The sequence below is a fragment of the Trichechus manatus genome, unplaced genomic scaffold (assembly GCF_000243295.1).
Source record: "Trichechus manatus latirostris isolate Lorelei unplaced genomic scaffold, TriManLat1.0 scaffold00398, whole genome shotgun sequence".
NCBI lineage: Eukaryota > Metazoa > Chordata > Mammalia > Sirenia > Trichechidae > Trichechus > Trichechus manatus.
The window spans coordinates 219980-235424 of record NW_004444334.1 but is presented as its reverse complement, the minus strand read 5'-3'; the positions used below and the strand labels follow the sequence as shown (position 1 = coordinate 235424).

The 15445-nt window shown below is 37.6% G+C and overlaps 2 protein-coding genes across 4 annotated transcripts in view; both read right to left on the bottom strand.

Moving 5' to 3' along the window:
* LOC101354909 (olfactory receptor 10T2) overlaps window positions 1-15439 on the bottom strand; it is a 33002-nt gene extending 17563 nt beyond the window's left edge. For 2 of the 3 annotated variants that reach the window (XM_023725780.1, XM_023725781.1), the window contains exon 1: window positions 14277-15439. The gene's annotated coding sequence lies outside the window, so the exon portion shown is untranslated. Of the gene's footprint in view, window positions 1-13013 lie in introns of all 3 variants that reach the window. The other variant, XM_023725779.1, reaches the window with a different exon arrangement.
* Window positions 7790-13017, bottom strand: LOC101356707 (olfactory receptor 10K2). Its single transcript, XM_023725782.1, has one exon. It carries the CDS (start codon window positions 9329-9331, stop codon window positions 8387-8389), a length of 945 nt encoding a protein of 314 aa, XP_023581550.1. The 5' UTR covers window positions 9332-13017; the 3' UTR covers window positions 7790-8386.
* Window positions 15440-15445: the final 6 nt, after the last annotated feature.

Here is a 15445-nt window from a genome sequence, read left to right as displayed (position 1 = left end):
TCCCTTTCTTCTTTTTTGATATGTGCATCTATTGCTATAAATTGTCCTCTGAGGACTGCCTTTGCTGTGTCCCAAAGGTTTTGATATGATGTGTTTTCATTCTTATTTGATTCTAGGAATTTTTTTATTCCATCTCTGATTTCTTCTATTACCCAGTGATGAAGATGCCTACATTTCTTGATTTTAAACCATGCAGTACGCCCTTGCCCTTGGTGTATGCACAGGTTATGCATGAGTACAACTAAGTGTTCTGGAATTCACATTCCTCACAATGTTATCCATAAATTGTTATGATCCACACAGTGGAATGCCTTTGCATAGTCAATAAAACACAGGAAACATCTTTGAAAACTTGTTAGATTCAGCTGAAACAGTACTTAGAAGGAATTGTATTGCTATAAATACCTATGTTAGAAAAGAAGAAGGGCTGAAAAGTACATGTGTAGTATTAAAATCATATATTAGAAAAAAGGACCATCCACAAAAAAAAAAAAAAAAAGAGGAAAAGAAAGGTTATAGTAGCAGTAGGAGTTGAAACAGAAAAGAAACTAAGAATACAGATGATCAGCAAAGCTGAACAATGGCTCTTTGAAAAGACTGATAAAAATGACAAATTTAGAGTGAGATTGATTGCTGAAAGAGAACCCAGATAAACAGTACCAGAAATGACAAAGGGGATGTGACCACAGTTGCTGCAGGGAATAACAATATGAGGACACTAAAGAGCATATATATATATATATATATATATATATATATATATATGCATACATATGTATATACATATGAATTTCTAGTAAAATAAACCTAAATATGATTGACTGTAAGAAATTGCATATCTTTTTCTTTTTATTGTACTTTAGGTGAAGGTTTACGGAACAAATATTTTCTCATTAAACAGGCAGTACACATATTGTTTTATGACATTGGTTAACAACCGCACGACACGTCAACATGCTCCCTTCTTGGCTTTGGAGGACCTTTTTTTTTCTGATGAAAATACACATAGCCAAAGATACAGCATTTCAAAAATTTCTACATGTACAATTCACTTATGTAGATTATGTTCTTCCAGTTGTGCTGCTATTCTCACTTTAGATGAAGGTTTACAGAACAAAATAGTTTCTCATTAAAGAGTTAGTACACATATTGCCCTAGGACTATGGTTAAGAACCCCACTACATGTCAACACTCTCCTTTCTCAACCTTGGGTTCCCTATCACCAGCTATCCTGTCCTGTTCTGTCTTCTAGTTCTTGTCCCTAGACTGCTGTGCCTCATTAGTCCTGTTTTGTTTTATGGAGCTGTCCAATCCCTGGCTGAACGGTGAACCTCAGGAGTGCCTTCACCACTGAGCTAAAAGGGTGTCTGGGGGCCATACTCTCGGGGTTTTTCCAGTCTCTGTAAGGCCGGTAAATCTGGTCTTTTTTTTGTGTTAGAATTTTGTTCTACATCCTTCTCCAGCTCTGCCCAGAACCCTCTGTTGTGATTCCGGTCAGAGCAGTCAGTAATGGTAGCCGAGCACCATCTAGCTGTACTGGACTCAGTCTGGTGGAAGCCTTGGTAGCTGTGGTTCATTTGTCCTTTGGACTAATCTTTTCCTTGTATCCTGTTCTCTTCATTCACCCTTGTAGAAACTGAGCATTTTTGTAGCCGTTAAACAACTAAATCATTTGTAAATCATTCACTAAATAAAAGTTGATTTCCAGATGGTTTCAACCAAAATGTTTATAACTTTTAAAAAATTCTAAGAACCACTTATTATTTACATAGTTTTAAATAACTAAATATACTTTAATTAAAAAAAAAAAGAACAATTCTAAGTAAACCAAAAACAATCTTGCTATTGGAACACAGATCAAGGGATACATTTTTTGCTGAAACTAAAGAACAAAAATTTGTTTGATAGATGGGGGGGCCATTTCAGAATAAGGGACTGTGTGGCTGAAAAGTGTCCACATGTTTGGAACCTCTGGGTGGAATGAAGTGGTTGGAGGGGCAGAGGTAAGGAGAGAAGAGCTGAAGTCAAGAGTTAGTTTGAGGACAGATCATGGAGGTGTGAAGTGTCAATATTTGTTGGTTACAAACTGTGAACTTTGGAAGTTTTGAGCAAGAGAGTGATATGATCTGACGTTTTCAAGGTTTCATGCATTAAGACCACTGAAGATTGTCCATTTTGCAGTAGAGAGACTAATAGAAATATAGATTTTAAGAGCTGGTTAGTGAACCAAGGAAATTAAATGCCACCAAATAATTAAAACACTTTACACTTTTACTAGCCTTAATGCTGCTCAAAATAGTTTTACCTTTATCTTATTTAGATGTAGTCATAGACCAATATAGTGGGAAGGAGCTGTTTAAACTCTTTATTTTACTAATGAGTAGGCTGGGGCCCAAAGTAAGAAAAAATTTACTCACAGTAATTTGCTAGATCACAGAGTGAGTTCATGACAAAATGTATCCTCTTTCTCCCACAAATTTTCCCTTTGACTAGCTCCTTGGAAACTCAGTGGGGTGGTTCTACTCTGACCTATAAGATTGCTATGAGTCGGAATGGACTTGATGACAACTGTTTTTTTTTTTTTGGTATCCTACCAAAGTTAATCAAATTTACTTAATAACTAATTTATATTGTTATATAGTTCATGCATGCAAATATTTTCCTTTATGCTTATTACTTCTATTTTCACACTTAGAAAGTACTTCTACATTCCAAAATTAGATGTATTACTTAAATTTTCTTTTAAATCTACTATAGTTTTCTTTTAATATGACCTGTTTTATTTATTTGGGAATAAATTGTGAAAATAGAATGTAATCGGCATTCTTTTAATATTAAACAATGTACTCAACTCCATTTCTTTGAAAATAATCTTTCCTCAGTAATTAGAATTATCATTTTTGAATTTCCCATTCTGTGCTTTGATTCATGGGTTTAGTTTTGTACTATATTGCACTACTTTAATGATAGTACTTTTATAGTGCCTTTTCTTTCAGGATGGGAAAATCTTACCTTTGTTCTGCAGAATATCCTTGGATTTTCATCCATGATTACTTTTTCATTTGAAATTCAGGGATATTTAACATGTTATCAAAAAAATTAGGATTTTGATTGGGATTTAATTGAATTTAAAGCTGAAATAGAAACTAAATGACATCTCTACAAAATTGAGGCATCTATCCTTGTACATAATGTGTTTCTATTCAGGTTTTATTCTGTATCCCTCAGAAAATGTCTTCATGACTTAATTCTAACAGGTCTTGGTTACTTATTATTAAATGTATTTCTAGATGTTTTGTACAGTAAATGATTTAAATTTTTCACTTTGCCATCACCTTATGTTGACCAGCTTACACAGGTGTATTGAGCTCCAAAGGAACTTCTATATCCCAGACCTAGTCCTTGGTATGTTCATTTGTAGGCTGTTCAGGGATTTACTTTTAAACTTCCAAAGCTCAGTGGATGGATACAGGGCATCTAGCACGCCCCCCTACCCCCCTGATCACTGCTCTGAAGAGTTCGTCTCTTCTACAAAGTCAGTCTGAGCTGTTGTGCACTGTTACCAGAGATGTTTCCTTTGGTCTCTGCTGCCAACCACAGATACAACATCTGCTCTGTAGTTGTGCTATCATGTCCCGTGGGAGTGATTATTATGTTTTGATACAAGTCCTCCCCAGGCAAAATAAGCAACTTTCTTAAGACATAAGGAGTGAAGAAATAAAAACTGGAATCAGATTCCAAAAAGAATTCCAAGAGGGAAAATTCAAAGTCAAGTAGAATAGTTGGGGAAATAATCTCAGGAAGTACAGAGGTTTTGGGTGAAAATATATGTAAAGATATCTCATTGAGCATTGAAGGAGGTTGAATCAATACATGAAAGTTGAGTCCATTAGTGCAGATAGGACCAGAAATAATTTGCTACAGCATGGCATTTCTAGAATACTATTTCCATGTTGGTCAATTTCTTCCCGTTAGACATATACTTACTGTATTTTGTGGTCGTTGGACTCAAAGCCCTATAGAATATATTTGCACTTGTGTCACAGGCACATTTTAATTACAAGGGGTTGTAGGAAAAGAATGGCTACATACGTTTGAAAATGTGCATGTCTACTTTTCTGGAGTGGTGTCCAGAACTAAATTCATACCAAAACCCCGAAAACTCATTGTCGTCGAGTCGATTCTGACTCATAGTGACACTATAGGACAGAGCAGAACTGCCCCACGGGCTTCCAAGACTGCAGACTTTACAAAAGCAGACTGTCACATCTTTCTCCCATGGAGCAGCTAGTGGGTTCAAATCGCTGACCTTTCAGTTAGTGGCCAAGTGCTTAACTACTGCGTCACCAGGGCTCCTTAAACTAGTACAGGCAGAACTAACTCTTTTATTTTAGAGTGGCTTTTTGTGAAAACGTGTGAACTATAAATCTCATTAAGAAAGATACTAACTTTGAAAAAATAATGAGTTAACTTTTTCTCTAAGTATGTATCCACCCAATCAACATAATCAACTCTTGACCTTTATAAATTTTAAGATTGTAACATGAATGAATAGGAAAACAAAATTTTGTATTTTTTATGATTTCTCCTTGACTTATATGGAAGATATAACTTTATAATGGGAGAATCTTTGTTGACTAAGCACAAATTTACTTATCCTCCTCAATGTAAATGCCTATGTGCTTGTTTAGCTGTAGTCTCTCAGCTCTAAGCCACTGTTCTATACTTTGCTCATAGATGCTTGGGTTGGGTTGGGATTCTTCAAATTACATTTTTCTAAAACTCCCTTGTCTGCTGGATTCCAACTAGGAACTGCCAATAGGAGGTACTTGTGGGAGACTGCAAGGAAGGATGTGAGAGAAGAGACTTCCCTTCTGCTTACAGTTTTTGTTGGTATCTCCCAGCAATAGCAGCAGATAGCCATGGCTCCCCTCACCAGCTTTGCTGTGCCCACTCAGAGGTACCAGCAGCGTACATCCTGTGCCTTTGGATAATCATGGTACCACCTATGATACGTTGCCACGCCTACTGGGCATAGCCCAAAGATTATTTACTCAACTGCCAAGCCATGACCCCTCCTGAGAAATTCCAGTACCACATCTCCAGGGGCTTTCTTCTGAAGTCTTAGTTTTTGTTAATGCCACACATTCCCGTTGTTCCCCAGATCTTACTTCAATTATTATCCCTTCAATTATTATCATGTGAATTTCCTCAATATCTTCTCTGTTCTTTCAACCTCCCACACCCATGTAACAGATTTCCTATATCAGATCTCTTCTGTTACAATTAACCACATTACTTCTGTTTTATTGCATTAATTCTGACTGTTAGAATCTTTCCCATGCCAGAAAATAATATTAAGTAGTGATTATGAGTAAGCACTTTAGACTTCTTTCATAATATAGGAGAGGGATAGACAAGATGAGTGATAAGGTTGATGCTTGGTAGAGATTTACGAACAAGAGAGAGGAATTAGGGAAACCTAAAGACTCTATGTGGGGTTGATGGCGGGAGTAGGAGTCTGGCAGTCTAGAAGAGAAATTTGGGGAGTAATATCTAAAAGTAATATTTGGAGTGAAATTCAATGTATTTCATGATATAATATGTCACTTTATATCTCCTGGGTACACTTTACTAAATGCTTTTTTGAAAATAAAGATATTTTTGTTGGAGGGGGTACATATTGATATAAATATAGAACAGGACACAGCTAATCAATCAGTTAACTTCTGTGAGCTTAAGGTTGGATTGCCAGTACAAAATATGGAAAATGTATGCCTTATCAGTGGATGGGATCTGTCTCCTTATTTATGATCGATCTGCTCAGAGTGTCAAGGGGTGTCTTAGGAAATCAGTCCTAATAAGCAAGGCCACTCTGATAATCTACAAGTCTGCTTTTAATGATATTATATTTTACTATAGCCAGGGTCACAGAAATTCCCTGATCATGCCTTGGTTTAGCTTTTCCTTAGCAAAGCTGGTACTCAATGTGCTAAAGGAAGCTGGCAGCTGGAGTCATAGCTATCTGCTGCTGCTGGGAGATGCCAACAAAAGCTGAAAGCAGAAGGAAGATAGATACATAACAGATGATGATAAATGGGAAATCAACATCCAAATTTATTATTATTGACTGAATCTATTACTGAAATTCAAGTGCAGAGTTCTCTGTAACGTCAACTGGAACACATGGCCTAGTTCAAAGGTGTAGTGGACTTCATTCTCTTGCTAAAGTCAACCCAACTTTAAAAATCTCATCATTCTTCAGAACACTCAAAGGTGTGTGTGTGTGAAAAGAGGAACAGGGAGAACAAGATGTTCATTACTAACCCATGAGGGCAGGACCAAGATCAACTTAATGCTTGAGTCACATGGAAAAACAAAGAGGAAAGAAAAATGGCAGGAGAGTCATTTGGACATGAACAACCTTTTAACACACAATAATCCTACCCACTGGTCAGTGCTCCAGTATCTTATTCCAAAATAATAGCATTCATTTCTCAGAAATGAACAAAGTAAAAGGTGAACACTTTTCTTATTTTCCCTTCCCCAATGCACACATTATACTAGGATAGGGGTTGAACTGCTTGGTATGATTTGAAACTCATTCATCTTATATTTAAGAGGATATCTTTTCCACAGATGCCACATTGTTTAATCTTATTATTCATGATGAATGCTTATGTCTTCTACTCTATTGATTAAAAAGTCACAGTCTTTGCAAGGAATTATGTGAGAATGTTGAAAGAGCATTAGTCAAGGAAGGAGATGACGTGGGCTTCGCATCTATTCTTTACTGACTTGTAGACAAGCTGTTTTAGTTCTCCGAGCATCTGTTTTCTCATCTATAAAATATGGATCCCAGGGTTGCTCTAAAGAGCAAACAAAGTAACATTTGTAAACAACAGCACACAATAAAGGTGTAAACAATCCATTAAACTGATTCACATTAAAGGATTATCAATTCATTCTCTGTTCATCAAACAACTTGACAGGCTAGAGGCCTGGGCTGAACAAGAAAGACAAGGAAAAGAGAGACTGTTGTCCACAGAAATTGATTTGCTTTAGTCACTGTGATCTTCAGGCCTTGCCTTCAGCAAGTCTCAAGTTTCTAAGAAATGGACAAAACCCAGTTGACTTATATTGGCTCAGATCTCATCCTTGGCAGACAAGCTCTATACTCCGCAATAAAACTGGGCCTATGAATGAAACATCCCACTTTCTTCCCTTTTGCTTCAACCCCTGGAAGGTATATGTCCCTTTTACTAAAGAAATTGATGGAAGAAAGGGAAAACTCTTAGAACAAAATGATTCAGTTAGGAGACTTTTATTGACATGTGAATTTTGAAAAGAAATCGAATGTGAGAAGACAGCTCTTTATGAAGCTCCCTGTCTGCTCTCACTCCTGCAGGATGGAGAGAAAACTAAAATGCATAACTCAAGTTCTGTCCTAAAATGTATGTACAGACTCCTGTGTTACAGGGAGAGCAAAGACTGTTAGGTCTTTACACACAGTTTTCCATCTGGTGCATGTTTAATGACATGGGGATAAGCTTAGCCAGCTTAGATCTTCTCTTTAACGTATGTCCCAATGCAGCAACTCAAGGAATGCTGACCCAGTTTAGATGAGCGCCAGTGCATAAAAAAAATAGAAAAACTAGCTCCCATCAATACATTACCCACTGCTCTCAAGTCGATTCTGACTTATAGTGACCCCATAGGACAGAGTAGAACTGCCTCATAGGATTTCCAGACTGCCACATCTTTCTCCCTTGGAGCTGCTGATGGGTTCGAACTGCCAACCTTTCAGTTAGCAGATGAGTTCTTAACCACTGTGCCACCAGGGCTCCATTAATACATTAGAAACACATAAATAATTTTTATATTTTCTTACTTGACCATTAACTGGATATCTCTTACGCATCAAACATTGTGACAGGCATCTTGAAAACATTATTGCATTTAAAAATTGTGACCTGACTATTAAAAGTCTGAGATTCAGAAAAAAAACCAGAAGAAGGGGAATCTAGGGACAGGAGCTGCCTACAGCCCTAGAAGTGAGCTTCAGGATTGTGCTCTATTTTGCAGGGTTAGTTTCTAGTCTGGGTGAGATTGGGTGATGGTATTTGCCAGAACCTAGAATTCTGAACACCTGAATGTTTTTCTATAATAGCCATCCATTGTTTTTCCTTTAACTGAGTATAATTTCAGTGGGCAATAATTCATGTGATCATGGCAAGAAGCTGTGGTTTTTACATTTTACATTTGGTGAAGAAGGAGAAACGATCTATTTTCCTGAACACTGTTCCTAGTTGCCTGATCATTTCTGCTCTGGAAATTTTGCCTTATTCACCTTTTGCTTTACTGTTTGGAAAAAGCGGGATCCAGATTAATGCTGTGGCAGAGAAATCATTCTCCCCACAACTCTATGAAGTGCTGATTTGAACTCTTTATTTCTCAAGCTGTAAATCATTGGGTTGAACAATGGAGTTAGGATACTGTAGGACATTGATATCAGAGCATCCTGGCTTGAGGAGTAGTTGGATTGAGGTCTTAAGTAGATAAAAGAGGCACAGCCATAGTGCACAGTGACAACCATGAGGTGAGAAGCACAGGTGGAGAAGGCTTTGTACCTGCCCAATGTAGAAGGAAATTGAAGTATGGCAGAGATGACGTGAATATAGGATACCAAGATCAATGACAAGGGAATAACCAAGACCAATGCACAGAGCATGAAGATGACAATCTGACTCAAGTGGGTATGGCAGGATGCCACCTTGAGGACAGGAGATATGTCACAGAAGAAGTGATGTAGTTGGTTGGAGGAATGGAAGGGCAGATGAAATACCAGGGATGTGATAATTTGGGCAACAGTGAAGCCACAAGCACAGGCAGCAGCCACTAGTCCCACACACACCCCATGTCCCATGAGCACTGTGTAGCGCAGTGGGTTACAGATGGCCACGTAGCGATCATAACCCATGGCTGCCAGCAGGAAGGAGTGAGAGCAGCCAAGGAAGAGGAAAGTAAACATCTGGACGGCACATCCCAAGAAGGAGATGGTCTTCTTCTGGGCCAGCAGGTCAACCAGCATCTTGGGTACAATGACGAAAGTGTAGCAGGTCTCAGAGCAAGAGAGGACAGTGAGGAAGAAGTACATGGGAGTGTGAAGGGCCCTGTCCAGCACAATGGTGGAAATGATGATGGCATTGGTGCCCAGAGTGAAGAGGTAGAGGAGCAGGAAGATAACAAAGAGCAGCTGCTGCAGCCCGGCCAGAGATGAGAAGCCCAGGAAGACAAACTCTCTCACCACCATCTCACTGACTGACTCCATGGAGGGTACATAATCAGGGTACAATCTGAGAGAGGAGGAGACAGTGCCAAGAGAAATCCCTGAAAATCAGTAAAGCCACAGGAAATAATTGCCATGTGCTTTCAGGTTCTGAGTTTTGAATTCATCATCCTTCCCCCTTCCTGTTTCTCCAAAACATGAAGAAGTTTTTATCTAAAATCAGGCAAAGTGTACATCTAAGTATCTAAAGTAATACTAACATTATAGCCAAAAAGAAGTTCTTAACACTTCTCAGATTCAACCATCCATTCATCTTCACTCCCATGATGAAGTTGCTACTCAGATTCTTAGCTCTCACTCTTAGAATATCTTGCAACTCCATTTTGTTCTCCATTTGGCTTCCTTGCCTTCACATTCTCCTGAAGAAATCTTTCTTTCAGTTGCCAATAAACTATCTGAATACACCACATTTATATACAACTTACCTAATCTTCAATACCTATTCATTATCATTCTAATTACGCCTACACTCTTCCTTTTAGTTTTAATCTCTCTGTAATGTAGAGCCACACTCTCTCCAAATCTGTTTCTACATGGAACCAATCAGCTCCACCTTCTTACATCCTCATTATGCTGGCTCTTGTCTTTCAGTTTTTATTCTGCTACGAAAGGCTGGAAAAAGTTCTTCCCTTTTACTTTCCTTTTATCTATTCCAAGATGGAATCTATCCATCCTCCAATGCTTATCTCCGAGTCCTCCCTCCTGCAGGGAGAGTCTTTCTTCAGAATTCTTCTTCCTTATCACCACATTGCCTAACCTCTACTGAAATCACATTATAGCTGTCTTTTCTGTCACCACCTTCACATATCTTCAGTCTATCTTTCCCCTGATGGCAGACTAGTCTTATGAAATATAAACTTGGGCATACTGAGCCTCTCCTCAAAAATTTTACTCATGACTACAGCATAAAGTTAAAACTCTTCAGTATTATTTTCAAGGCCTTTCATTTTGGGACTCAAACTATGTTTCCCAGCTCATTTATAGACCTTTTTGGGATGTGCTACTATTATGCAAACATGTTGTGTCCTCCCTTGCCTGTATTCCTTGCTCATGATAGTTTGTTTTCCATTTTTATTTACACATATTTCATTGTAATTCTGAAGATTCTGTAAAATCTACTTTTTTGGGAAGCATCCTTGGTACCTCCTGATACAAGTATTTGTTTCTTTTTCAGAGCTCACATAAGAGCATTTACTTCATTTTGAAATATGCACTAGATTTTGTACCCTTGAGGGAAAGATGTGAATTGTATGTATTCTCAGCTGATTCTCTTCAGCATCTAGAACCATATAAAGTAACTATAGATTCTTAATAAGTACTTTAAACATAAATTTAATGTTGTTATACATCTCATTCATAGCACCACAGGTGTCTTAGGATTCACAGAGTAAGAGAATCTTTGGTTTTATCTAATTATGGGCAGGAGGATTGCTAAGTACCAAGAATACTCAAGGATTTCTGTACCAGACAGAACCAAGTTTTACCTATTTAAACCTAAAACATAAATCTCTGCTAACAATAGGAAAATGGCAGAGGAGACAGCCTCTGGCCATTGGAATTCTATGTACCTGGAATCATTCCCAATTCCTAGTACTTTCACTGCTTTCTATAGCATATTGAAATGTTAGTAGATAAGAGGAAAATTATAAGGATATCCTTGCATTTATCCCATTGTAGAAGTATATCCATTAAACTTATCTTAACTAATATTAATAACATTAAGTAATGGCAATGTACCTTACTTTAGCTAAGAATCACTGAATTAAGAATATGAGGATGTACACAACAAGTATTAAGCACGTTGGGCTATGTGTTAAGGGTGCACATATAAATAAGAGCCAATTCAAGCCCCTCAAGCTTCTCAAAGTTCAAGGGTGAGACATATTTAGAGGAAGAGATTATTATAAAATGATGTGGTAATTGAAATTACAGATATGCACTTGGAAGTATAAGAGCCCTGAGGAGATGCCTCTTTTGTACATCCTTGGAAAAATGAATATTTTTATACTTGTTTCTGGGTTCCATTACATCTGTTATAGAAAGGTTGAACTAAAGCATGCTTGAAAAAGTATCATGAGACTGGGTAGTTTTTATTTTCTGTTACTTTAATCCAGATATGTAAATAGTTTAGTTAACCACAATTACATCTTCTGGCCTCTGGGGGAATGCTGTCTGGTCCCTGGTGTTTTCTGCTTCGTTAATCACACTTAAAGTTCATCACCCTACAGAAGGGACAAATCACTTTCCTTTTCTCCATCTGATTCCCCTGGTTCTTTGCCCAGGGCTTAACACAAGGTTTTTTTTTTTTTTTAAATCACCTAAGAGATTGGTAAACTTATTGGTAATGTACTTTTAACTATCGAAGTCTGGAATTCCCAGTTCTCAGAGCTACTAATGAATTTCCCCATATATCATCTGGAATTTTACCCTCATGAGCACGTATGAAGTTGGGTGATGTATGAATAAAATGAGTTTTGAACTTAGACAGATGTTGGCTTGAATCCTGGGTCTGGCATGTTCTGGTGGTAAAATCTTAAATACTCTAAAGCCCATTTTCTCATTTTTATGGGAGAAGGGTAATTCTTGTCTCCCAAGGCTATTGTAAGAATTAATTGAAAGCATGTATATGAAAGAGACTAGTTCAATAAATAGTGGGTAGTCAATAAATACTTCCCTTTCATTACTTTATTGTTGCTCTGTGGGGATTGGAATCAGAAATATTTTCATCAGTGATATAGTGCGCATTTAGCTCATGGCAAGTCATTGAAACTGCCTTGTCTGTGCTTTCCCAGGAAGGGAAAATTTAAGAGAGATCACCATTCCTGTGAGGTTGCCAAGCCTGATTGAAAGTAGCTTGGTTTTCCATGGAGTCCTGTTTTGTATTGAGAAGGAGGCAAGCGCTACCTTTGGTACATAGTTGCTCTTTAGTCAGAGTTATCTATGCAGATAGAAAGTAAAGAAAGTTTCCTAAATTTTCTGTTTTTTCCGTGTGGGGGATAAACTTAGAGGATCAAATTGTAAGTAATCTTAGTCACATACATAACAAACTTAGGTGTTTCTCATTATAGGTGCTTTATAATTATTGAGGATGCATATTATATAAAACATGTTTCAGCTACATATTTAGGCATCAACCTCAAGTACTCTGAGCTCCTGAAAACTAGAATAGATTATGTTTAAGGTCCCTAAAAATTCTTATATTTTTTTATGTTCTAAGCACTACAGATATAAATATGAATAAAATCATTGTTCCTTTCTCAGTGCAGAGAGAACCAATTAAAGAACTTGCCATATGATAAGACAGACTATCATAAAAGTGATAAGAACAAGCAAAATGTACTGAAAATTTCCAGGAAGAAAAAATAATTTCAGGAGAGGCTTTGAAGAACAAATAACATTTGAACATCACTTTTAAGCATTTTGTAAAAATACAGGCTGAATCTGCATGGCATTACTTATTTCAGCATTTTGAGTGAGCTGATTAATGTTTTCCATAATGTTGATTGCTCTTCAGAATAGAAACAAGTACCCTGTTGTTTTGTTCTTTATAAACATGAAGTCACCCGCATTTGCAATGGAAAAGCAGAAGTTTACACAGGACTATGAAATAAGAGACAGAGAAAAAAACTTTCATTTTCTCCTTTTCCTTTCTCTGTTTCCTTACCATAAGCTTCATGTTGAGGCCACAAACTCAAAAAACTCAATTAAGTTCTTTGGGGAGTATTTTCCCAGTCTATCAGCGTCAATTTTGACATCTGCAGGTGAGAAAGAAAAAGCATAATTCTGCCACCCTCCTTCAATATGAAGGTATTTAGTGAATAAGACTTCTATTAAAATTTTGTTATGGGTTCAAGTCTCAACTCCACCATTTATTAGCTGTCGGACTTTCACACATAACTGTCCGAATTGATTTCCTCATCTTTATAATGGGCTTTATTCTGATATCAGCGAAACTAACTCTTAAGTTTTTTCCAAAATGGATGAGACAGTGTTTTTGCAATGGGTTAGTGTTATACAATTATTAGTTCTGTAATTAGAAGTTGGAATTGGAAAGGGGCAGGGAGGGCTGGCACTATGGAGAAGAGTTCATGATGCTTTTTGAATGTTTATTGGTTTCAGGAAGGATGTAACAGGATAAAGAAGGTTTTCTTTCTCAGGATCGGGAAAGGCATGTTGCATTAGTCCTTGTCTCTTACTCAGGGGTATTTCTAGAAAGCCTGAGTCATAAATGTTACAGCTTTGGGGGACCTTAAAGATCTAGCCTAGTAATCTTATTTGACAGATGAAGAAACTGAACTTCACAAAGTGCTATCATGACCCCAAGATAAAAAGCAACTGAGTGGAATTATTAACAACAGAACATAGGACTTTGTCTTTCAAAGAAAGATGTTTATCAGGAAGATGATCACCGTGCAGATACTTTCACTTTGTGTATAGCATTTACTTTTTGTAAATTTTTTTGTGCATTTACTCTTTTCCTGAGTCTACCTGTTCTCTATGTGCTTGTGCTAGTGTTTCTGCCAGTTTTTGAGTTCCCAGAGGGCAGTTTTCCTTGTTTCTTTATTATCTGTGAACTATAATTATTCGTAGAGCACTCACTAAGTTCTCGGCTCTGTATTAGGTACTGTAACTTTGTCTAGTACAGCCCTTTTTTCAAAGAAATTGTTATTTAAGATTTTGCCATGAAAATATCATTGTCCTGTGTTGAATTAAACCAGAATCAAGACAACATCTGTGTAAATTTAGGAAGGGCAATGAATCAGTTAATTTAGAATATGTATAAAGTGTATACATATAATTTTGTGGTAATTCACTTTAAAACTTAATAATCTAGTTATTTAGAGCCCACATCCTTAATTGTGCCTCTGTCTTTTCTGCTACTCATACTGTATCACCATGGGCCCCATCACCTTTCTCTGTCTCTTACCTGAGATGTGAAAACACAGATCCCACTGGGCGGACAGCTGTTTACTCTCATTTCCTGTCTGTTGTCCAGTTTCTAAATGTTGTAGGTGCTCAGCCGAGACAGATGCGTATTCACCTTTCCATCTCCCTTAGAGGAGCCGGAGACTGAGCAGCTACAGAAGAAAGAATCCAAGTTGAAGTGCTGAAAGAGGGAATGTCAAAATGGGAAGAGGCTACTGATCTGTATTCAGGGGTAGAAATGAGATGATGGTCTGGGGACTTAGACCCCGACCAAAGTCAAATGTATCTAGTCTCCTCCTGCCATTTTGTGCCACTGACCAAAGACCGCAACTCACAGCTAATAGTGACCGTGAAGTGTTGGTGCTTTCATTATATTTATTGGCAGCGGGTGGTTCTTCTGAGGTCTCCCGGTGTGTGCCAGAGTCATTGCCATGGAGACGTCGCACTGGGTTTAATTAAAAGCTGAGATGATTGTGGAAAATAGAGGCAAGTCACAAAATGCCAAATTGTTCAAAATTGGGCCCAGGCAGTAAGGCTTGGGGAACAGAAACCTCTCAGTCACTTGCAGACTCAGCAATTTTAGAAAAATTGACTAATTTTAAGTTGATTTCTCAATTTTTCATGTTACCAAAGGGATAAAAGAAAAGTATTATGCTGATAATACATGATGTGAGTACATTATAAACTGTGTTTGTTTAGCTTACAAAGTGTTTTTGTACTTATAATTGAGGAGGTAGGCCCCTGTCAGCCTGAGAAGGTAGACTGAGCAATGTTTCTTATAGTGAAGGCCTAGGTCAGAAGAAGCTGAAAGGCAACTCATTTCACCATTGTAACTGCTGAGCTCGTTTTTTCCTGTATCTTCACTCCATCACCCAGAGCCTAGTATAATGTGTCGCATGTAGGAAACACTCAATAAACATCTGCTGAGTGTTGGGTGAATGAGTGGGCATAGGCAGCATTATCCCAATGATAGGAACAAAGCCTCCATTTAAGCAAAAATGCCATCATTCTTTTCCTCGTCTCCAAAATTTTTGGTTTCCACTTCTGTTGTGGCTACACTAGGAATAAGTGTGATTTCAACATCACTTTCCATCCCTGCGTTAAAAGATATTGAAGATCCTTAATAATAGCTGATGTCTAGTAAGGACTCAACAAGTATGTGACTGATGA